At 38.7% G+C, this 22513-nt stretch overlaps 2 protein-coding genes and 2 long non-coding RNA genes across 7 annotated transcripts; 2 read left to right on the top strand and 2 right to left on the bottom strand.

Annotated features, from left to right (window-relative positions):
* Nucleotides 1-3218: 3218 nt before the first annotated feature.
* Nucleotides 3219-6223, top strand: LOC135439596 (homeobox protein abdominal-B-like). The gene is made up of 2 exons (XM_064698327.1): nt 3219-3288; nt 5322-6223. The coding sequence occupies exons 1-2, from the start codon at nt 3219-3221 to the stop codon at nt 6221-6223; spliced, it is 972 nt and encodes a 323-aa protein (XP_064554397.1).
* On the top strand, nt 5963-10808 carry LOC135439611 (homeobox protein abdominal-B-like). The gene is made up of 5 exons (XM_064698344.1): nt 5963-6116; nt 7966-8162; nt 8314-8521; nt 9159-9373; nt 9450-10808. The coding sequence occupies exons 2-5, from the start codon at nt 7968-7970 to the stop codon at nt 9639-9641; spliced, it is 810 nt and encodes a 269-aa protein (XP_064554414.1). The 5' UTR covers nt 5963-6116; nt 7966-7967; the 3' UTR covers nt 9642-10808.
* A 7597-nt stretch (nt 10809-18405) lies between these two features.
* On the bottom strand, nt 18406-19007 carry LOC135439624 (uncharacterized). The gene is made up of 2 exons (XR_010438136.1): nt 18937-19007; nt 18406-18850 (listed from the first exon to the last, which is right to left on the bottom strand). It is a non-coding gene; the product is annotated as an uncharacterized LOC135439624 (long non-coding RNA).
* Nucleotides 19008-19011: 4 nt separating this feature from the next.
* LOC135439623 (uncharacterized) lies at nt 19012-21521 on the bottom strand. 4 transcript variants are annotated; one of them, XR_010438135.1, is made up of 5 exons: nt 21282-21513; nt 20951-21233; nt 20840-20883; nt 19656-20740; nt 19012-19210 (listed from the first exon to the last, which is right to left on the bottom strand). It is a non-coding gene; the product is annotated as an uncharacterized LOC135439623 (long non-coding RNA). The 4 variants fall into 4 exon arrangements; XR_010438133.1 differs by lacking the exon at nt 19012-19210 and having other exon boundaries at nt 19248-20740; nt 20951-21218; nt 21282-21521; XR_010438134.1 differs by lacking the exon at nt 19012-19210 and having other exon boundaries at nt 19248-20740; nt 20951-21085; nt 21282-21521.
* Nucleotides 21522-22513: the final 992 nt, after the last annotated feature.

Below are 22513 nucleotides of genomic sequence, written 5' to 3'. Positions count from 1 at the left end.
TCCAAGGTGAACTTATGGCTTATCTAGATTCTTCGGTTTCTACTCGCTGTACTCTTTACACGGAAAACAATTTAAATCAAAAGGGTTCTGGGAATAAAGAAATTCAAAGCAATTAAAAAATCATCGCTCCCATTGGGCAGTTGCAGACGCTAGGGACAGTCAAAGTCGCGGAGCCTCATAATAGCTCATAGCTGGGAGAAAGATCGTTTAGTTTTGGGATAGGGAATGTGACTGGGACGGGGCTGGCGACGAGGCCCCCTTAGCCGGAGGTGCTGCCCGGCACTGAGTAGTGATGTGTCTAATTGGATAACACAAATTTTATTTAATTCGTTCGCAGCATCTAACAGACCACCGAAAACCCGATTTTTTGTTTTTTGTTTGGTCTGCTTTTTTATGATAGTAAAGCCAATGAACTTTTCTCTCACCATAACTATTGTGTTTGTTTAACTATTGGCTGCCGGCTGTTTCTACGGGAATTCTGTAACTGCTGCTTCTTCATCATATTGCATGTGAATTTATTTAAAATGATCATACTTGTTTTCGTGGTAGGTTTATAGTTGTTTGAATTCGAATTTTTTAGTCAGAGAGGGTCAACATACATAATGAAGCCATAAGCCTCCATTGCGTCCATAAACCCATTTGAATATTAATTCTGTTAATTAACTTATTCAAATAGGAGCATCGTTAAATATGAAAGAAACTCTTTTTATTGCTTTCCCTTCATTCTTTTTTTTTTTTAATTTTTTCTTCTTTTTTGTGAACGCCTTTTTTTTTAGACTACAACAGAAAACACGCGAATGAAAGGCTTCATTGTTGTTGACTAATTATTACAACTTTTTAAGCGTAAAGCAATAAAATAGTGAGACATCTGTGCACACACACACACATCTAATCATTTTATAAAAGTTGTCAATTCATATTTTCCAGATAGAATTCTGTAAGTAAACAGCGTGAACTAACGTGTTTATACCATGTTGCTACAAAAAAGTCGGTAGATCGGTTCACGTATCAAACTAATGCTTCGCATTAATTTTCGGTTTGAAAACTAGATTTTTTAGTCCCGAAAACCCTGTCCCTATTTTAATAACAAAAATAACTTTTATATAATAATTTTAAAATCATCCCTTAATAATATATATATTATCTAAACACTGCCTCTAAGGCCGAAATCTAATTCTGTCGTTTCACTTAATCTATTTAAAAACAGGAGAATCATTAATACAATTTTGAATTAAATCTGAATGTGATCCATGTCATTACATAATATTGCTTGTTTTGACATGAAGTGCGACTGCTTGGGCATTTCTGTATTATAACAGTTTAAATCAGCCAGAAAAAGTCTTCTTCATTATAGCGATAGTATCTTAAATAATTATTCTTATTCTCATTTCGCTGCAGCATTTCTTTTTGCTTTACGTATGGATGCTAATATGTATTGATTTGCTTATGTATGTAAGTGAAGTAAGCAGTTGGGCGGTTGGCAGTACAAATAGAGTTGACTTTGACCCTGACACCGCTCAAGGCAATGCAAACGGCAATAACAACAACAACAACAGCGATAACAGCATTGGGAAGTGGAAGTTGACGTTGAAGTGTGAGCCAACTATTGCACAATGCAAATGCGAAACGAGGAAACAAATTTTACGACGTGTTTGACGGCTGTCTGTTTGTCTGTCCCTCTGCCTTGCTGTCTGTATGTTTGCCTAGGTCGGTGCTCACTTCCGCCCTCCAGGCCGTTCAGACACAATGCACCCCGCGCTCTGCGCCCTGGTTGGCTGTCGCGGCAGTAGCAACTCCGTCTGGTCCGAATGCATTATTACCTGCCGGGTGTCAAACACAAACAAGACGTTTGCGCCAGCCATAAAGTCGTAAGATGACCTCTCTGGACAGGCGCAAGGACGGAAACATTGCTGCCTCGTTGTTGGTGTCTTAACCCTTAAGTGTGCGGGAAAAGTGAACGTCAAGCGGCGCCTGCAATATATCGCATTGTTGACATTGTATACTCCTGATATTACTTTCAATATTCAACATTGCGTTTCTCTCTCTCTCTCTTTTCAGCCCTGCTTACATTATTTGTGGCAGCAACATTTAACGAGATCACATCTATTCCGTCAACCGTAGCAGCGTCAACGAGAGTCAATCACAGCAGTGGCGTCCAGCCAAACCCATATTGTTGCGCCGATAGCGGCGAGTGTCTCCCCCTCCAGTGTCAGCTCCCAACCACCAGGTAAGCACTCGCCCCATTCCATTATCAGGACTTTCACACTTTGCCTTGAGTTCCGGGTAAAGTGCTGTAATAATAACATAGAATTAAGCAGATGTAATATCCACTACAGTCCAGAAATGATGAGGATCATAATTTGCATGCTTGGGCTATATCGAAATCCCATTAATAGCCTTCTAAATGGTATAACATTTTGACCTGTTTCTATCGATCTGTATATATTCTGGAATATTCACATTCTAACAACTCGATACTTGTTGTTTTTTTTTGTGAGAGGCGAGAAGTTTGGGTCACTATAAAATAAAAATGCCAAAGGAATGATTTGTCATGTTGTATGCAAGGTTAGTTTATTTTTATGTCTTCTTTATTTAATTAGATATTTTTGCAATTAATACCCCTCGCCACTATTGGAAAAGACCTTAAATAGGTCTAAATGTCTACATCTGTAAGGGTATTAAGTCTTCTATTATCCTCGACTTATATAAATTGTTTGTGTGTGTGTGTGTCTGCCTGTTTGTGCTTGTGTGTGTGTTTATGGGAAATTTGTATCCTATCATTCTCAACATTTCCCCGCCCTTACAAGTATTAGAGCCGCTTTCTTCCTATAGAAATTGTCGTAAAATACTCATAATTGTCTAGAGTTAAATTCGGCAGTTGTCGAATGGGTCGGGTCGGGTCGAGTCGGGATGAAACGAAACGAGCCGTGCAGGGACCCGTAGATATTGCTTCTTAGGCGAGGGTAAGTGGCAAAGACATGGCAATTGTCTCAATTTGTCTGCTGTCATAAATTACTGTGTATATGTATATATTTATTTAGCTCATTTTGATTAATTAGCGCCTAGAAAGGGGTCGTTTTAATACTGTGGTATTTTGCGTGTGTACATTATAAAGTACGAATCGAAGTCGCCTTAAATGTTTGTCGTATTGTTGGTTTTTTGTTGCCATTGCTTTTGTTTTAGGACCACCAAAAAAACATCGCATGCCAACAAAAACAATGTCATGGGGGCAGCCCCAGTCCAGTCCCATGGAAACCTCGGCCATAGATGGCGCTGCTGTGCGGCAGCGTTAAATATATATATTTAAATCAGCCCCAAACAGCTAGAAAACACTTTTTTGTTGCTGTAGCACACAATAGAAAGAGTATAAGCTAAAGAGAGAGAGAGAGAGAGAGAGAGAGAGAGACAAGGAGATATAGATGGAGAGAGAGAGCACTATGAAAAGAGCAAACAAAGGCAGAGATGTACATGTACAGTGTATGTGTGTGCATGGATGCGTTTGTGCTGGGATGCCGACGTCCTCTTGGCAGTTCACCTGCTAAATACCCAACTGATTATAATCGATATTGATTTGGTCTCCATTATCTCAATAAAAATAAAAAAAATAAAACCAACAATTCTAAAAAGCATTTACTTTTTAAATTGGCGGCCAAGCTCTCTTAAAGTCTTGCATGGGGACACATGTACGTCTGTACATGTGCACATATACAGGCGTGCGCATATTCATGTTCACACACATACCGTGCGTGTGCATAACGCGCGCCGCAAAGAGAGAGACCGATAACAGCAACCACCACCATACACGTACACTGTTTGGCTTCGACACTCACAGTCTAGAGCGTGCGCATGCGCGAGGCTCTCTTGGGCACACGGACACAAGGCGCCGCGTTGTCAGGCACACGTATCGAATGCCTTTTGTTCACATCTTGACTCTGACTGACTCTTGCCAACGTCCGGCGTCCGCCGTCTGTCGTTTGTTTTGTGAGAGTGAGAGTCGACACCAAGACTCCACCGCTTGGGCTTGGGCTTCTGCTGCTGCTGCTGCCTCTGCCTCTGCTGGTTGTCGCCGTTTTCGCTGACGTTGTCAGTGTAGATTTGTGCTTCGCTCTGTACGGTTGAAGACGTGCGGGCGTTTTAAAGGCAACGGCAACAACAATTGCGACCAGAGTATCCCAGTAGCCACTTCTACATCGAGAACTTTGACTTAGACACATTTGTTTCTCGTTTTCCACACTGCTTAAAGCGTTTTAGCGGTGCGGTTCAAACAATTCGTGCAATAAGGAATCTTTAACACTACAAAAATACGAATAATAAAATTAAAATAATGTGCTATTATATATACAGTTTTTTCACTGTTGCGAGCGCCGAGTTTAATTGTTTGTTTTGATCGTAAAATCAAATTTTATGACCAGCAACATAAAAAACAAAAAAAAGAAAAACAAATAAAAATTCAACCACACAACTTATACTCACTCTCACGCACTAAAAATTTCGCGCGCCATTTGTGCCGGCCTAAAGCAAGTTATAAAAAACAATGCAATGCTAACAAGTTTGGAAAGTGAACAAAACGAGAACTACTGTAAAAGAAACTTGCAAAGCAGTGATAAAAAGTGAAGAACAATTTTGAACATATATATAAAAAAAGGAATCAGATATATAATAATATGTTGTTTGTTTTTTACAAAAAAAAATTTAATTTGTCGAAAACCAACTGAAAAAAAGCCCAATTTGAAAACATTTGTGCGAGTTCTGAACACCATAGTCACCCTGTGCTCGTATCTCTCTGACTTGCTTTCGATCAAAACGCTCGCCTAACCAACGGCAACTGTGGGTGGTATTTATGTAATTCGCGCTCTCTTCACCCGCCCAGTGACGCTCTTCACTCTGCCGCTCTCCTTCACACGTAGCACACTCACTTAGCTTTGAGTGTTGCATGCGTGTGTGCGTGCGTGTGCGTGAGTTCACCAACGACTGCTGTAGTCGTAAAAAACTGTTTTCATATGACTTCAAATAAAATCAGACCAAAACGCAGCAATCAAGCACAATTATCGTAAAATAATTAATTTAAATTAAATTTACATACGCCGAAATTAATAAAATATATTTGCGAAATATAAGAACTCAAGTAAGAAATAAAGGAACAATTGTTCGGTGGTCCTGGGCCGCGTCCCGCTTGGTGTGTTTGGTGTGTTCTCAGTGCCTTTTGTTCCCGCCGACTGACTGAACCGCATTCAAAATAACCGTAAATATTCCACCCCTCCCCCAAACCCCAACCATCCCGCTGGCGTGCGCTCTCTACGACCCCCACGATGTCTCGGCAGTCGGGTCGCACGCCGCTGCCGGGGCTTGGTGGGGGCCACATCATACACATCCACATCCGCACCCCCACCCCTCAACGACTGGCGCCTCGGCGGTCGCGTTGCACCACCAGCAACAGCAACAGCAACAACAGCAACAACAACAGCTTCAGCAACAGCAATTACAACAGTCCGCGCAGCATCTGCAGCAACTGCATCACCATCCGCACCACCACCACCACCTGCCTCAGACCCAGCCTCTGCATCATCACCTGCAGCACACGGTCGTGTCGTCCGCCTCGGTTGGATTGTCCACGCCAACCTCTGTACTCCAGCAGCAGCAACAGACGACGCCAACAACACATTCCACGCCCACGCATGCAGTTATGTATGAGGATCCACCACCCGTGCCAATTGTGCCCGTGCAGCAGCAGCAACAGCCGCCTCTTCAGCATCTGCCCCCGCCACAGCAGCAACAGCAACAACAACAGATTACAACCACACCCGTTGGCAGTGCCCTTAGTCCCGCCCAGACGCCGACTGGCCCCACTGCACAGCAGACGCAGCACCTCACATCACCTCATCATCAGCAACAACAACAACAACAGCAACAACAGCAGCAGCAACAACAGCAGCAGCAGCAGCAACAACAGCAGCAACAACAGACGCCTAATAGCGTCTCTAGTGGCGCCTCCTCAAGTCTCCAACAGCAACAGCAACAACAACAACAAAACTCGGTTGTGGCGTCAGCCCAAAGTCAAATTGTTGCGCCAACAACGGCGAGTGTCTCTCCCTCCAGTGTCAGTTCTCAGCAAGCAGGTGAGCAGTCGAAAAGTTCACGTTTACCGTTTCGAGTTGCCTTTCGATCACTTTATGCCCTATCCACTGTAAAGAAATCCAAAGCTCCCATATACTATATAAGCTAGGAACTTGCGTATTACTTACAAGCATAAGCATTATGATCTGCTCACATACGAGAAAAGTTAAAGGTCTTTTAAGACTGCCTTAAATATATATGATCTATTAAGAATGCTGTTGGAAACGAATGACTTCTGAAATTGCTTCTATCTTAATATAATTCACATAGAGTCGAGTTATAAACCTTTTTATAAGACTGGTTAAAAATTATAATTATTTTTTTTTCCTATATTATTAGTATTAATGTTATTATTATTTTTAATATTAATATTATTATTATTTATATTATAATTTTTGTTAACAGCCTATGCTATTTAGTTTTAATATATATTAACTTAATCTATTATTTGCTGAACTCACTGAAAATGAGTAAATGTTATGTAAATGTATGTAACAGGCTGATGGAAGCAATTTCGATCCCATTAGGTATTTATGTACTTGATCAGGATGACAATCTGAGTCGATATCCCTTACCCGTATAACCATCCGTGTGCATGACTGTTTATCTGTGTAAAGCTAGTGATTTACATTCTTAACTTTAAATTCGGATATACCATGCGCAGAACGAGATTCCATTTTTTGGTTAAGTCCTCCCATTTTTAAAATATCGATAAATATATTATAAGGTTTTTTTAAATCACCAGTTCAGGGTATCTCCTAGTCAGGCACTCAGAACTACATAGATCGCTTTTACTTAAATTCATTGAAAATAAGTAAAGCAATCGAAGGCTTCTCAGACCACATAAAGAACATATTTTCTTGATTAGCATCGACCGCTGAGTTCATCAAGGCATGTCAGTTAGCCTGTCTGTGAAAAAAAAAACGTGACCATCTCGGGGAAATATAAGATCTGGGTACTTGAAGTTCGTTTCAAATTATCTATAAATTGACCCCCTTTCATGAAGGACAGATATCCGGGTATTCGATCATATCTCGGAGCTTATAAGAGATGGTGTAACCAAATTTAAAATGTAGTTTCTGGTATAGTTCTGTGTATAGTAAACTTTTTGGTTACTCCCCCACAATCGTAAATGATGCATTTGTATATCTATATTTATGGCATGGATATTTTGTAAGGATCGAACAATGTTCCCATAGTGTTGTCCTTAGGAATAAAGAAGCACAGTCCTAAAGGTGTGTGTCTGTTAGTGTGTGCTTGTGTATTTTTGAGTATATATAGTAAATTGGAATGTTTGCATCGGTACCTCGGCACTCAGCTCGAGTTATCTCACAGTGGGGCACGCCCAACTAGGGCATTCTTACATTTTAATATTGTCCAAATTTAATTTTCCAGAATACTATAGAATTAGTATATTACCTTGCTTATGTCATAAGTATACTACTGTAACAAGTATGTTTTTTGTTTTTTACGCATCTTGTTAGGTCGTTGGTGCCTTATAAGCCGGTTGTATATCTTTGGTTACATAATAGCGCTGGGTCTCGAACAATATTTTAAAAACTTGATATGTATATAATAATTTGCTTCTTATAAATGGTTATTACTCGGTTATTAACGAAAAATAAAGAGTTATAACTTGTTAGTAAGCATCATTTAAATGGTTTAATAAGACAGCTTTAAAGTTCTTGTTTTTGGTGTACTTATGGGTAATTTTACCACACTCTGTCTCAAGTATTAACTGTATTTGTACAGAAAGTGTTTAGGAGCGTAATAAGGAACGAATACGTTCGTTAAGTTGTTTCATATGACAGCTCATCAATAACGCGAATATTTCTCTGTTGTTTTTTCTAGACATGTCCATCTCATTAGCGCCAATACATATACCCGCGATCAGGCCCGGCTTCGAAACGGACGCTGCGACGCCCGTTAAACGGCACGCGCATCCCTGGCCCTACGACAACGAGTTCAACCAGTACCATGCCTCGCCATACTATCTCGATCGGGATCGCAAGCCCATGTTCTACGGTTACCCAGAGACCCAGTTTCAGGTGAGTGCACGAGGCCGACAACGACGTTCTATCCGGCTCGAATCGCGCGCCGGTCTCACCAGACTCGACAGCCGTCTCGTAAACAACTCAATGTCAACTTTACCCTTGCCTTTTTTCCCCATTGCCCCATTCGCCCACGTTCGACATGCAGCCTGCATATTGGCCCAACTACCGTGATCAGCCGACCTCTGCTGCAGCGGCGGCCTACATGAGCGCCACCGACGAGCGCCATGCATCAGTCAGCGCGGCAGCAGCGGCGCGCCAGTCCGTGGAAGGCACCTCTCAGTCCAGCTACGAGACACCCACTTACTCCTCCCCAGGTGGGCTTCGCGCCTTCCCCGAGGCCTACTCGAGCACAGGTAAGTCGCAAGCAATTCCAATTGCCCACAGATCTCTGTCGTTATCGCTGTTCGCATAGTTGTTGTTGTTGTTGCCTCTGCTCGCTGCGGAAAAGGCAAAATGCAAATTGCGACACTGTCAAGTTTGCCGTTTAATTAGCGTATTGCAAAATGCCTCATAAATTTATTTGCGACATTCAGCCAAGGTTGTGCTCCTGTTATTGGGTGTGCCAATACATAATAACAATTACTGCCTACCCTAAGTGTGGGGGTTCACTTCAAAAGAACCCTCTTGGGTTGAAATAATCGAGTATTAAGTTGCTATCACACAGCATAAAATTATAAAATATAATTTATCGTAACATATTCATAAACAGTATTTACTAACAGTATTTACGTACAATGAATATGCAGACAAATTTGATTAGAAAGTGTAAACAATTGAATGTTAAGTATTTCATTACATTATTTACCTGCTTTGTTCGTTTTGGTAGCATCTGTAAACTATAAGCTAAGGTTATTTTTTTGTAATATACAATATTTTTTTCAATTTTAAGAAATCAATAACTGATACAACTATAGACATAAATCAGTGAGCTGTGAACACACTATGTTGAGATTGTTAATAAATCATTAATTTGGTTTCATTTGACTCTAGGCACGTCTGGTGGTCTCTCGGTTGGTGCAGTGGGTCCTTGTACGCCGACAAATGCGATGCACGAGTGGACCGGTCAGGTGTCGGTGCGAAAAAAGCGCAAGCCGTACTCAAAGTTTCAGACACTTGAGCTAGAGAAGGAGTTTCTCTTTAATGCGTACGTGTCCAAACAGAAACGCTGGGAGTTAGCTCGTAATCTGCAGTTGACGGAGCGTCAGGTATGTGGAGAATGTGCATCAGTTGAAATAAGGAGCTAACTTAATGTAAATTTCCAACTTTATTACGTGTGTTTAGGTTAAGATTTGGTTTCAAAATCGTCGCATGAAGAATAAGAAAAACTCGCAGCGACAGGCCACTCAACAGAATAATAACAACAACTCCAGCAGCAATCACAACCATGCTCAGGCGGCACAGCAGCACCACAACAACCATCACTTAAACTTGGGCCTGAGCATGGGTCACCATGCCACAAAAATGCACCAGTGACCTTTGGACAACAGCAACGCTGGCGCTATGGGCTTTGCCACCTACTAGCATTTAGCCAATCCCAATCCGAATCCCCATCCACAGCCGGACCACAATTTTAATACAAATACAAACATCAATCCAATTAAAAATGAGATGATATTGGATTTTCCGTGCTAGTTGAAAGATGAGTCCAAGCAGTACAAATACATATGCATACACATGCATGCATGTGTATCCCAAACAAACCACGGGGTTGTACTGACTGATCCGTAGGAGGCGAAGAAGGTGGTGGAGGAAGTCGAAGTGGATGAAGAGGAGGCAGGCAGCCCAGTTCATGAGTCGGTGTCGCTGTTTTCAGAGTTTAAATCTTTGGCAGACCGGCCAAGGGGAGTTGAAAATGTATGTTCAATGAAATACAATTAATTAATAAGTACGTTCTTCAAATATCTATAAACAAGCAAAACAAATGTAAATTAACCCGTCTACTGAAGCTGGGTGCGGTAGTTAAATCCGATAGACAGTTAGCTGCATAAAGCAACAAGTAAACAAATTCTGAAATATATATATTTGTTTATGTATTTCTCTTAACTCTCTCATAAATTAACGCGCATACTTATTAATTTTCAACAATAAATATATGCATATATACTTATATACCCATATTAATTATGAATACAGAAACAATTCGAGTAGTAGATTCTAAATGTAAGTGCAGGTTAAATTGAAGTGACAAGCACATTGTACCCCCGTAAAATGTTCTTAATGTGGAACGAATAAATTGTTTAACAATTTTCACAGACAAAATGGTAGCCACATAGCATGTACACAAACCCATAGATGGACACACACACACATACAGAAAAACAGAAATATACCTTTGCATACACACACGCCCAAACGCAAACACACCGCAATGCAGCTAGGCAGCGCCGGAATTATAGCATACATTTTGTCATTATATTGTTCGTTGTGTCGTGTTCTTAGATAAATATTAAGTTCCTGTATATAAACTAAGACATTAAATCACAACATGAAAGCACGCGCAAAGTTAGTGAAACCGTCTGTGTTTTGTGAGTTAAATGAAAAACAAAATAAAAACTTAGTACATGAAAACGAAAAAACAAAAACAAAAAAAAAACAAGTAAAAATCTTAAAACATATGAAACTAGCAATTAAAATACAGATGTCGAATTCATTTTATTAAGAGTATAAATTGTAAATCAAAAGTTTTTGATGTGTGTGCAAATTTACTTCATAGTTATTGGCGCTTTTGATCTGAAAAAAAACAAAATAGTGCACGTAAAGCTAAATATAAAACTAAACTTTAAACCCTAATCTAAACCTAAACGGAATGAAAAACTAAAGAAGAAAATACATTTTAATACTACTTGTAAGAAATATAAGTGGCATCAAAAGAAGTTGAGCAAACAATTAATTTACAATACATACCTTAAAGCTATTTACTGTACTTATATATAGTACATACATATAAATAAGGCACATATGCAGACATATATTTTATGTATATCGACTCAGCTTAATCCTGATATTACATCTAAGTTCAGTTATGTTGTGTAATTATCGAATTTTTGTTAATGTTTTGCTTCATACATTATATATTGTATCATATACATACATATATGTATAATATCGTATGCCTATACATACATACTTACTTATTAATGAAATTATTTCGCCAATTGCTTTATCCTAGTTCTTGTATTATTATTCTTTCACACCTTTTCATAAGTTGTAGTCTAAAGTCGGTTATGTTTATGCTTATGTTCGATTATAGTTTGTTTAGTAAATTTTTATATAGCATTAGCAATTCTCTTTTTTAAAAAGTTAATTATTGTGAATAAAACATAAAATTGCAAAAAAATAAATGCAAAAATACACACAATTTCAAATAACGATTAGAATGCTATGTACTTTTGTTTCTAATCTACTGAATCCAAGTTCCAGATAATTTTATTTGTTCGCTCGGTTACCAAATATGACAACAGTCACAGATTATTCTCGTCTTAGTCTCAAGTATTCAGCTAAATCGGTAGATAAATGTGATTGTCTTTTAAAATTATTATTTTTTATCTTGCTATTGTTTTAGTCATTTCTTAGATTCGATTTTGTTTGGTAAGTACCGTCGGCCAGTATTAAGGGTTCCTCCGCAGAGGTTTTCAGAGCTCAATGCGATTCAAGGACGACCTCTCAGTATCGAATTTATTCATAAGCATCCATAGAAGTTACTCGTTCAAAGTATAAATGAACTTAGTATCTATCCGCACAAAAGCAGATACATTCATACCATCACACTTAACAACGCAGCCTTTTCAAACTGAAGAGTTGTTAGCTAAAACTTGTTTGTTTTTCTCAAATTCTATCAGTTCAATTAGATCAATAATTTGTTTTCTGCTTTTTTGTGAGATTTTTCTTTCTTTATGAGATTTCCATAAGTTTGCTTCTCTTTTTTAACACATTGTAGCGCTTTAATAAATTCAATCTAGATTAAAATTGTTTTGAAATATGTCATAAGGTTAAATAAACTATTATGTAACTGTGATGTTTGAAGTTTTATTTACAGCTGGAGTAGTGTAGGACACAACACATATGAGTTCTTGTTCCGAAATATAAAATTGAGATATAAAACATGTACGTACACGATTTATAAAATAGACTCACATTTCATATGTATGCCATATTATTACTTTATTTATTATGCTATCACAATACGTAATTCTTATACTGTGTTCATAAAGTTAATAATAACAGATTGGATGTGTTTGACATGCTATCCGTCTATTCGTAAAAAACATAACGCCCACTAAGGGACGGCTATACTTAAAAACTATTCAAGTCAAAATTTTCATATAGATTACTAAATGCCTTCTGCAAAGATCGAAACATACCTTTTGCGCCTTCGTCTCCGCCGACACAACCCAACCTGGTAGCAAAATTACTTAAATCATTATTGCGTAAACTCAAGACATGGGCTTAAAATTATAAGAGATACTAAACACACCAAACTGGGTATAACCCTCTGTATTCCTCAAATAATTAAAATCACCCATTTTTAAGTTGCATGCATACACTTTCTTAAGGATCGGTTCATATACATCGAAGTTATACAAGAACGCATTTTCAATAGTTTGGTGAAAAGGGAAAAGGAATCACAGTGCCGCGTAGAGTGCGCATCAATTGTATCTATAGAAGAAAGTAAACATATTTGTAACGACTACTGTCCTAGTCGGCTTTTTCCGGCACACATTAATGAAAGCATGTACGTCCCCATAAAGTCTATATATATATTCTTGGCAACAAAATCCGTTCTTGCCATGCCCGTCTGTCTGCCTTTCTCTGGATTCATCGGTCTCTGTGAACGCGTCGATCTTTACAAGAACTACAGACTTGAAATGTGAAAGTTAGTTTATTTTAAATAACTGGTGGCCAAAGCATAGGTGTATGTATTTGCGCTGGGTTCAGGATATCTCTTAGTTGGTTATCTCTCTCTGAATTGCTTACCCATTCTCAATGGGCTGAAATCGATCTGTCCACATGAAATATACTAATACTTATATGCTATACTACTTAAGCTCGGTATATATACATATTTATCTCGGTATATATAGTCGAGCACACTAGCGTTAAGCTAACGATTATATATTGGGATTTATTATCAGGTACATATCCGCCACCGCCAAAGACATCAAACTAATGCCTCAATATCTCTTTCAATATTGAACAAATTTGAGTTCGCTTATTTAATTCCCTATATACTGGCCATTGGGTTGAAAATTTAGTTTGTATATAAAAAACAAAACATATAATTTAACAAATCCAAAGTGACCAATAATATTGCAATGGAATAAAATGTTCTGTGAGCAAGTAGACAATTATACACCACTTTTGCAATTTGTCTACCAGGATGTTTTATCTTTGGCACCCCGACAATAACAAGTCTTTATTATTTTAGTCTGTACCCGATAAAGTATTGATTTCATACAGACATTTTTTAAGTTAATTTGAAAAATATTTAAATTTCGTATACCCTTTACCCATTGCAAATAGTTTAACTGGGCGATGAGCTGAGTCGATCATTTATGTCCATCTGTCGTCCTCGGAAACTACAAAAGCTAGAAACTTAAATTTGAAATATATATCTTCGTATACAATACGTAAGCCGAGCTTAAAATTGTTTGTCGGTATCTCGTCCCATTGCCGAAATGTCGATAAAATCAATTTTGTAACATGGTTTTCAAGCATAATTCAGAAACTATAAGAACTAGATATACCAAATTTTGTATGTGGGCTTTCGTATAGTATGCACAGACTAGAAATATAAAATTTTTTGCACTATTTTGCCCCCATTCTTCCCAAAACTAAACAATCCTATTAAAGCTAGCGGACTTGGATCATACACACATTTGAACACCGTATTCATGCCCTTTGAATTTCACGAATAGCGGAACAGAAACATAGAAGTTATTCAACAGTTAATTTCCAATTATCTGTAAGTACCTGCATAAGCATTCTGGAATGCATATTGGGTTATATTCAATGATTTAAGAAAATCAAAGCTGAGGAAGATATTCAAAATATTGTATTGACTGAGGAGAACAGAGAATTTTGTAGTCCAATAGACTCAACTTCAGCGCTATTACTTCTTTTTGGCGCTGTAAAAGATTCAGATTCCAAGGTTCAGATGTACATTGTTATACTAGTTTTTAACCGCGCAACATAATATGTTCAAGATTTTTGATTAAGAGTAACAGTGCTCTAGTAGGGAATGCCCGAGTAGAAGACACCCTGTTTCTTGTGCTGCCGTTAAAAACATTATCACTTTCCTTTACACATATATACACAAAAACTCTTATACACAACTGCCTACTTTATACAGTGGATCTATTTCTTTCTCCCGCAGCGCCAAACATTGGGATATTCATATTTAATGAACTTTAGTGCTTATAGCCCGAGCTCTATGAAATTTCCAAGGCCTGAATAAGGCATCCATAAATGAGTGTGTATCATAACCAGGGATATAGCAAAAAACTGCGTTTTATTCATTTTGGCGGATAGAGCGAAATATTCCTGATCGGTGTTTATCATACGAGAACCTACATGACAATTTCGGTGTGATTTGCTCTCACAATAAATTAAAAATCTACTTTTAATGGAAACGGGAGAAATATATCGAACAAAATGTGCAGCTCTCATAACAGACGACGATGGCTACATCGGCTCAGCTCGCCGGCCTAATAAAGAATATGAATATAATGAGTTATGAGTTTGGTGACTTTTTACAGCATTATTGTATTCTTTCTTTGCCAGGGTATACTGAAATGTGGGCGGCATATAGTGCCGAACTAAAATTACAAACATTCTAGTTTCCATTTGCACATACGCACATACTAAAAAACCAATATACATACACAAACACACGCCATTCGGCTAATTATGGGTTGGCTCGCGTCAAATGGTCTCACGCTGGCTGCCTACAAGATAGAGGCTGTACTAGACGACGGCCTTTTCAAATAATTGAAGCCACCCATCAAGTCTTTGTCCTGCTCGCGACAGAAAGGCAGGTGGCTAATCTATAGTGTGGTAAGGTCGATCAACCTTCTGAGCACCGTCCGTTAGGAGATCTGTTTACGGCCGAAGCTGAAAAGCAGCATACCAACGATGCGCACTACGATACCTAAGTTCCTACCGGACTGTTTTCAAGAATGCAGCACTTATAATGGCTGGAATATTCCGGTTAGATCCTCTGGCTATGGAGACACGGAGAAACAGCCCCCAAACTACAAGACGGGCGGTCACGATAAACGCATGGAAGGCGAGGCGGATAGCTACTGCCAATGACAGCTGGACACGATTGTAGCTGCCGGAAATACGGTCTTGGGTGAGTAAAAGGCACGGTCAAATTGACTCTTACGTGACACGGGTGTTTTAGTTCCTATTTATATAGCAGACGCTGTGCGCTGGCTATATTAGTCGCAGAACGTGTCTCTTCGTCTGTCCACGATTATCTGCTGAACGGGATAAGCTAAGTCAAATTATTGGCAGACCTCTTATAGTCTACGGCTTACTAGATATCTTACTTAGCTCGCAAAAAAATTTGATTGGTATTAGCACCACAGTTGCAGACATACTCAATTCCTTGCGTCCCGCTGATAAACAGCGCAATCCTCACTCGTAGATGAAAATCTATTTGAGGCTTTCATGCCATCTTCCCCTCGTGACGTGATACCCATCGGTGGTGCTATGAGAGGGATACGGAGAGTAGGTGGACTTTCAGTTGGCGCAAGTCTCATACTTTTCGGCTTTCAAAGCTTTTCTCTACTAACAAAAAAAAAAAATAACTTAAAATATAATAAAATAACTGAGCTGTATTCAGCGGCTGTGCTTCGTCTACCCTTAGCTCCACATGGGTCATGGGTCGACATGGGTCGAGGTATCGATGAAATGAAGAAATTAAACTCGACCTTTTCGTACACTAGAAGGTGCTAAGTTTCTTATAAATATTGAGCGTTAATATAGACGGACATACTAAAGGACCGTCGGACAGACTGTAGGCAGACCGACACAGATGTTAATGTAGATCAAGAACTTGTGTACTTAATTGGACCGGAGAAGCCTCCTTCTGAAAAAAGTTTATAATCTCCCTGTATACATGTGTTTAGTACGCAGAAGGAAACATCTCAGACCCCATAAAGAATATTTGTTCTTGATCGGGACGACGAGCTTAGTCGATCTAGCTATGCCAATATTTGTGAACGAAACGATTTCGGAAGTATATATTCCCCTAAGCCGTACGCATTATTTAATTCGTTATCTCCTTCCATTTTAAAATATCGACACATATTGATCGATTTTGAAACAATGTTTTTTTTAAGTATAACTCGAAAATGTGCAGACTAAGAACACTTTTTACAGTTTTGGATAACTCCCCCAACAAAATCAGGTATACAAGCTTCATCAAACTATAACCAAAAATGTTAATCCAGGTTAATCGATTTTCCATTACCAGTGTATCTGAAAGTGAAAAAGAAGCACAAATGTTGCATAAAATGGCATAAAATGCCTTCGTGTGTTTTTCTGTATGTATCTATTGAAGGATGCGAGAATAAGAATAGTTGCTAAAGGCAGCTTGACCCAGAGTTCAGGGTATTTCCTAGTCGGGTACTCCTGGATAGACGACTCTTACCTGTAGTTACTAAATTTGTTATTTACCACTTTTAACGCCAAATTGCAAGGCAACTTGAAATTGAAGGTTTTTATTTTGTATTTGGAAACTTCAAAAAGGAGACAGACAAGTTTTTTAAAAAAAACCTATGTTAACGAAACTTTTTGCTGCAGGCATTTATTGTAGTCGCCTGTATAAGTATACTAGATATATCTCATATATAATAAATGTGTAGCTGTAGTAAGATCGAATTACCCATTTATGGCTGTCAATTCCTTTAGGTCTAAAGCTATAATCATAAAACTAAGCATGGTCCCGTCTAATTGCTGTCGGTGTCAGCCTGATCCCATTACTACATGTGCCAATAATTAGTACTTTATTGAACAGATATTTTGTCAATCGGGTTTGTAAGTATATGTCGGTAATACTCGACATCATGTGTGGCCGCTCTAGGGGTAGGGGTAGAGTAGGGGTTCATCAGTAGTCATTATTCTATCACTAAAAGTGTTGAAGATAAAGATATTCCTGATTTGCCATGCCCTCAGCGGGCGTAGGATAAATTTCATAACACTTTATCAATGTGCCCTGCAAACAAGTGCATATTCTGCAAGGCTCAAGGCTCAAGGCTCTCTACATAGCACAAAACCAATATAGACTTTACACATTGAGTGTGCAATATGGAAGAATAATGAAAATGTTAATTCATGATCTAATGTTTATTTAAACTTTATGCATGCATCCTAAGGGTTGCAAACATTTTAAAAGTACATAGATACATGCATATGTATATATGTACTCAAATTTGATTATATGGTTGTGCCATCTACGTATATTTGTCCCTTCTACACTGAACTTATCCAATATGTTAGGAAAAGGCATTGAGAAGGGGCTGCTAAATAAGCGCACAAAGGAACCCCATAAAATGCACCCTGCTATGTAAGCATTGGCATTTCCCCTCAATGAAGGTTGAAAGATTGTGAGGTAAAGTGTTTCGGCTTTGTGCGACTTAATGCGTTTTTTATGTTATGTACAAGGAGAACTTTACTTGGTTTCGTTGGGTTAGGATTGGTGGGTTGTTGCCTTTGAGTCAAATGAAACGTACAAGGGGTAGTTGAAGTTTTTTGTTATCGGCTTCTCTTAGAGATGAGAATAAGTATTTCATGCGTGCTTGTTGGTCAATATGCAAACATTAACTTAATCTATTTGGTGTTTAAAAATATATAACAAAACGCCTTATAAAATATTTTGCATTAATAAAGTTAAAAATGCGTTGTTTGTGCCAAAAAAGAACCTACATCGATATCAAGAGTTCTTAATATAGCGAAAAGCTAGTTTATGCGGGAACCCACTCTTAAAATGTAGACGGACGGACATTGACGCAGCTCGTCGTCAAACACTTATATTGATCAAATCTTCCCGCAAGTGTAAAATAAATGAAAGAAATGATTGTTTAGAACCTTTTTTTCCATGCGATCATCATCAAACTCATTTTAAAGATCAAAGAAAAAACATGTTTCGCGCTTTTCCGAGGGTTTATATCTCGGTGACAAGTTGAGGGTAAATTAGGGCTCACTTTTAAATTTGGACAAAAAAAAAACTGCGTTATTATTTCAGAAAACACCATATATTTGTAAGATTAGCACACTTAAAATGAAAAAATAGTGTGGGTCCGCTTATGTCAGCTGCCTGTATGTTATGTTTTCTTCGGCACTCAGAAGACAAGTTTAGATTCTTGTTGAGTGTGCTAATCCTCCTCCTCCTGTTTAACATGCTCTTCTCTCTGCCCCTCGGTACATATTCAAGGCCTCGTTCCTGCATACATATGTATACGATTCTTATGATATTTTCCGCTTTACTCCCAAAATACTTTTATGTATTCCTAAAGCCGATTGAAAAATAAAATGTAACATGTTTCTTTAACTATCTCCGATTTCGGATACGATAAATTATATACATTTTCTTGTCTTATAGTAAGTGGGATTGGAGATGGATCCTATTGCCTGGCACATACATTTACACAACTGCAATAAAGCGTTCTAAGTAATTTCTAATAGGAAACAAAAATATATAATTATACTCGCTCGAAGGTGCCTTATTTTGTTTATTAAATTCATTTGCATAAATTTACTGTACCCTTAACCATTTTCGGGCCCGGGCTTGTTGATCGTTGGATTATCTGCTTTCATTATATTTAATATTTTCAAGATGGACTGGTAAATATGTTTTTTTTTTTTGGTGCGTCCCAAATGTAACGGACAAATGTACCTAATTCAACACAATTCGATTTGGTAATCAAAAGATAAACGGGTGGTAGATGCGCCCAAGCAACTGAACCCCAATTTCGACTACTCATCGAAGGTTAGAAGTGGTGGTGGAATCTGGACAGATTGCTTGCTCGTTTGCCGTTCTGGGGTACAGAGAATGTAGAAAGAATAACAATCAAATTTTTGCAGTAAGAGAAACGACAACAACCACTGATGCGAAATTGTAATTCAAAATTGACTCGTCGTTGATGCCAATGTCGATGTCGATGTCGATGTCGATGCCGTCAGCGTCAATATCAGTATAGAATATATACACACAATCACACATGCACAAGTGTCAAGTATATACAGATCTCTGTGTTGAACGTCGTGCGCGTCGTTGACTTGTTTGGCACATAAAGATACAAATGTATCTACAGCAGACAGCAAATGGCGTATATAAAATGATTGGACATGTGCCTGTATTGGAGTCTGTCGCTTCGTGAGAGTGCTTCGGTGGTTGTTTTGTTGTCTCTATGTGTGCGCGTGCGAGGGAGAGAGCACGAGAGCGCACAAAGCGCGCACCAGAAGGAGAGGGCAGCTGCTTACGCGTTTTATTGCCCATCGCTGCGCCTTTTTGCTTCAACTGCTGCTCCTCTGGCTTTTCATCTTTTCATCGCTACTCAGCAATGGTGCTGCCATGTGGTTGCTCTCAGCTCTCAACTCGCAGTTCGCAGTTCTCAGCTCGCAGCTCCCAGCTCTTGTTTATTCTCATTCCTATTTTCATTTCGTTTTCGTACTCTATCTCGGTCCTTTGGCGTTCTGGTAAGCGTAAGTGTTGCGGCCGCTGCTTCTGCTTTGGGTTTATGACCTTTTTTTTTCGTCTAACTAAGCGACTCGACGCTGTCATCGGTATAGTCATCCACATCCAAAACTCACATAGGCACAAACAACCACACCAGCTTGCACGAGGCAGCACTGGCCAAGGCATGTGAGACATTCATTCTGTCTCTCAACCACCGCCAAGCAATACCTTTTCCCCTGCGCGGAACGCGTCCGTTCGCTGTCTGTATCTGATTGCTCTGGCTGTTGCTGTGGCTTTGGCTTTTGCTGTGGCTGTTGCTGTTGCTGTTACTGTTACTGCCGGCTCTGCCTTCCCGTTCTCACTCTCAATTTGCGTTTATGTTGCTTTTTGCTTCGTTCTTGTCTCGACGCCACTTCGTGCGCCGCGCCGACTGCGCTTCCACAGCCTTCGCCGCGACATCGGTCTCGGCAGCCACTGACTGAACTGTCAAACTGAACAGCAAATATTATTTTTTGGACACTTTGCTCTCAGGTCGACGCCGCGTTAACCAGACGTCCTGCTTCATTCATCATCCGGCAATTGATATCTGCTCAGGCAGCCGGGCTTCAAGGAGCAGACAATGGCCAAAGAATGCTCGATAGCCAAATCGAGGTCGAGGCTTCCACTTTTCTCGAGGTGTCGTATGCGACAGTCAGACTGTAGAAGGCGAAGCCCATGGCTGCCATTGTCTGAACAGGCCGCTCAAACGGAGAGTGGTTCCAATTGTGAAAAATTAAAATCAAGTTAAAAAAAAAAGAAAACAAAAATAAAACCAATTCAAAACCAAAACCAAAAAAAAAAGAAAAAAAGAAACTGGTTGTTAATCAATTCAAGCCGGTTCGTGTGCTGCCTGAAATAACAGAATTAACTATTGACATTGACAAAGAAAAACTGCGGCTCCCAAGGACTGCTCCGCTCGAGCGCCTTCCGGCCAGCTGTGAATACTCACGTATATTTGAATGTGGATTTCAATTTCGCGTGTGATTTCCGATGCTAAGTAAAAGTTAACGTTAACAACACTTGTCGGTCTTTCTTGTGCTTTGTGCTTTGCGCTACGTACGCCTTGTTTGTGTTCTGTTTTCCGTTTGTGGTTTGGTTCGCGGTCGCTGTTCTATAGGTGGACCCGGGACCTTCATATTTACTCTCAACATTCATGCCCGTCCAGCTCCACGCGGTCGTCGGTTTCTCTGGTTCGCTGGGCGTGGATTTAATTAAATTGATTTGTGACCGCCATTTTTGACATTTCGGACATTAATAGTGGATCTGATTTATGGTACAATGTTATCGTGTAAACAAAGTCGAAGTCAAAGTCAACTTTGAAAATACAACTTGGTCGACAACACCTTTAAGGTAAGTAAGTACATACGTATAATAAGGTGTAAGTTACATACCACGGAAGAGTTAGCCAAATCCTTATTCCTTCTGTGCATTCTGACTTCAGACTTCAGTTTGAAGACTATATTCTTACACACACGAAATCCACATAATTGATATACATATATGTACATACAGCAATTATGCAGTAGAGAGAAATGCAAGTACGTTAAATTACTGCTAAGCAAATATTCCAGAAATATACAGTTTTGTAAATTTATGCAATAATTATAAAAGTGCTAATTATAATATGGTAAATAAAATAAGGAATAGGTAACTACAAGTTATATAAGAAGTGTTTGTCATGACTGACTGATTCAGTATGTACTATACGATAACCCTCACACCATAATGCATATGTATATCTTATAATCAATATTATTAGATATTATGGAAATGGGAAGATGTATGTATGTATGTGTATGACATAACTTCGTCTGTATAGTTTCCGAGACCGACGCATTTATATAGTTGGGCTGACAGACGGTCATTGCTAGATCGATTCGACTATAATTTTTAATAAACCCCTTAATTTGATTGAATTGAACAATATTTATGAAGCCTAACGAATCTGTATTAGTAATAGAACACCGATTTATTTTGTACGATGTTATCATAGTATTCGCCTGATTGTTTCTATAGGAGCTGTGAACGATATATATCAGATTTTGATATTGATATATTGATCAGATTTTGCTCGTATGATAAAAACGCAATGAAGTATTTACTTGAAGAGGTTGGTCAAGATATTTTCTAAAACAATGAAGGTTTTCGTATTCAGATAGTTACGGACAGTTACTTTGGCGCTATATGACTCCTTTCCAAATTCGGGCGATGTTAATAAATGTTCTGGCGGAAGAAAATAAGAAAATACGTAAACTTCCTCAATTGAATTAGAATTTTAGAATTATAAACAAGGACAATAAATACGTGTTTAAACATCGGGTGAAATTATACGCTTCTTAAGTTGTTATAATTTTAGTTTTTATTTAAAATCTGTAATAATGGTATTTGGATTGTAGTAAAATCTAAAACTAAACAATTGACAAAACTCGGATAAAAGAAATAATGGCAGAAGAAATAATGGTTGGGCGACGCATCATCGTACATTTGTAGTTCAAAATTCAAAAACTCAATATGTGATTGATTTTTGATAGATTGTTCTGATCTGGCCCGTTCTGATTAATTTTTTTATATCATTATTAATACAAGCTTTTAGGCATAGTCATCTTATCCTAATCAACATCTT

This window comes from Drosophila montana, unplaced genomic scaffold, assembly GCF_035044405.1.
Source record: "Drosophila montana isolate Dmon_TW-CO22-7 unplaced genomic scaffold, ASM3504440v1 contig_599_1, whole genome shotgun sequence".
In the NCBI taxonomy this organism is placed as follows: domain Eukaryota; kingdom Metazoa; phylum Arthropoda; class Insecta; order Diptera; family Drosophilidae; genus Drosophila; species Drosophila montana.
The sequence above is the reverse complement of the archived record's forward strand: the minus strand, read 5'-3'. Positions and strand labels throughout refer to the sequence as shown.

What these genes read in the sequence shown, in the direction of transcription:
- LOC135439596 (XM_064698327.1), top strand. Translation starts at nt 3,219, where the DNA reads ATGTCATGGGGGCAGCCCCAGTCCAGTCCCATGGAAACCTCGGCCATA. An exon ending in TGGCGCTGCTGTGCGGCAGC is followed by an intron (nt 3,289 to 5,321) that starts GTTAAATATATA and finishes ATGTCTCGGCAG; the next exon opens with TCGGGTCGCACGCCGCTGCC.
- LOC135439611 (XM_064698344.1), top strand. Translation starts at nt 7,968, where the DNA reads ATGTCCATCTCATTAGCGCCAATACATATACCCGCGATCAGGCCCGGC. An exon ending in ACCCAGAGACCCAGTTTCAG is followed by an intron (nt 8,163 to 8,313) that starts GTGAGTGCACGA and finishes TTCGACATGCAG; the next exon opens with CCTGCATATTGGCCCAACTA. An exon ending in TGCAGTTGACGGAGCGTCAG is followed by an intron (nt 9,374 to 9,449) that starts GTATGTGGAGAA and finishes ACGTGTGTTTAG; the next exon opens with GTTAAGATTTGGTTTCAAAA.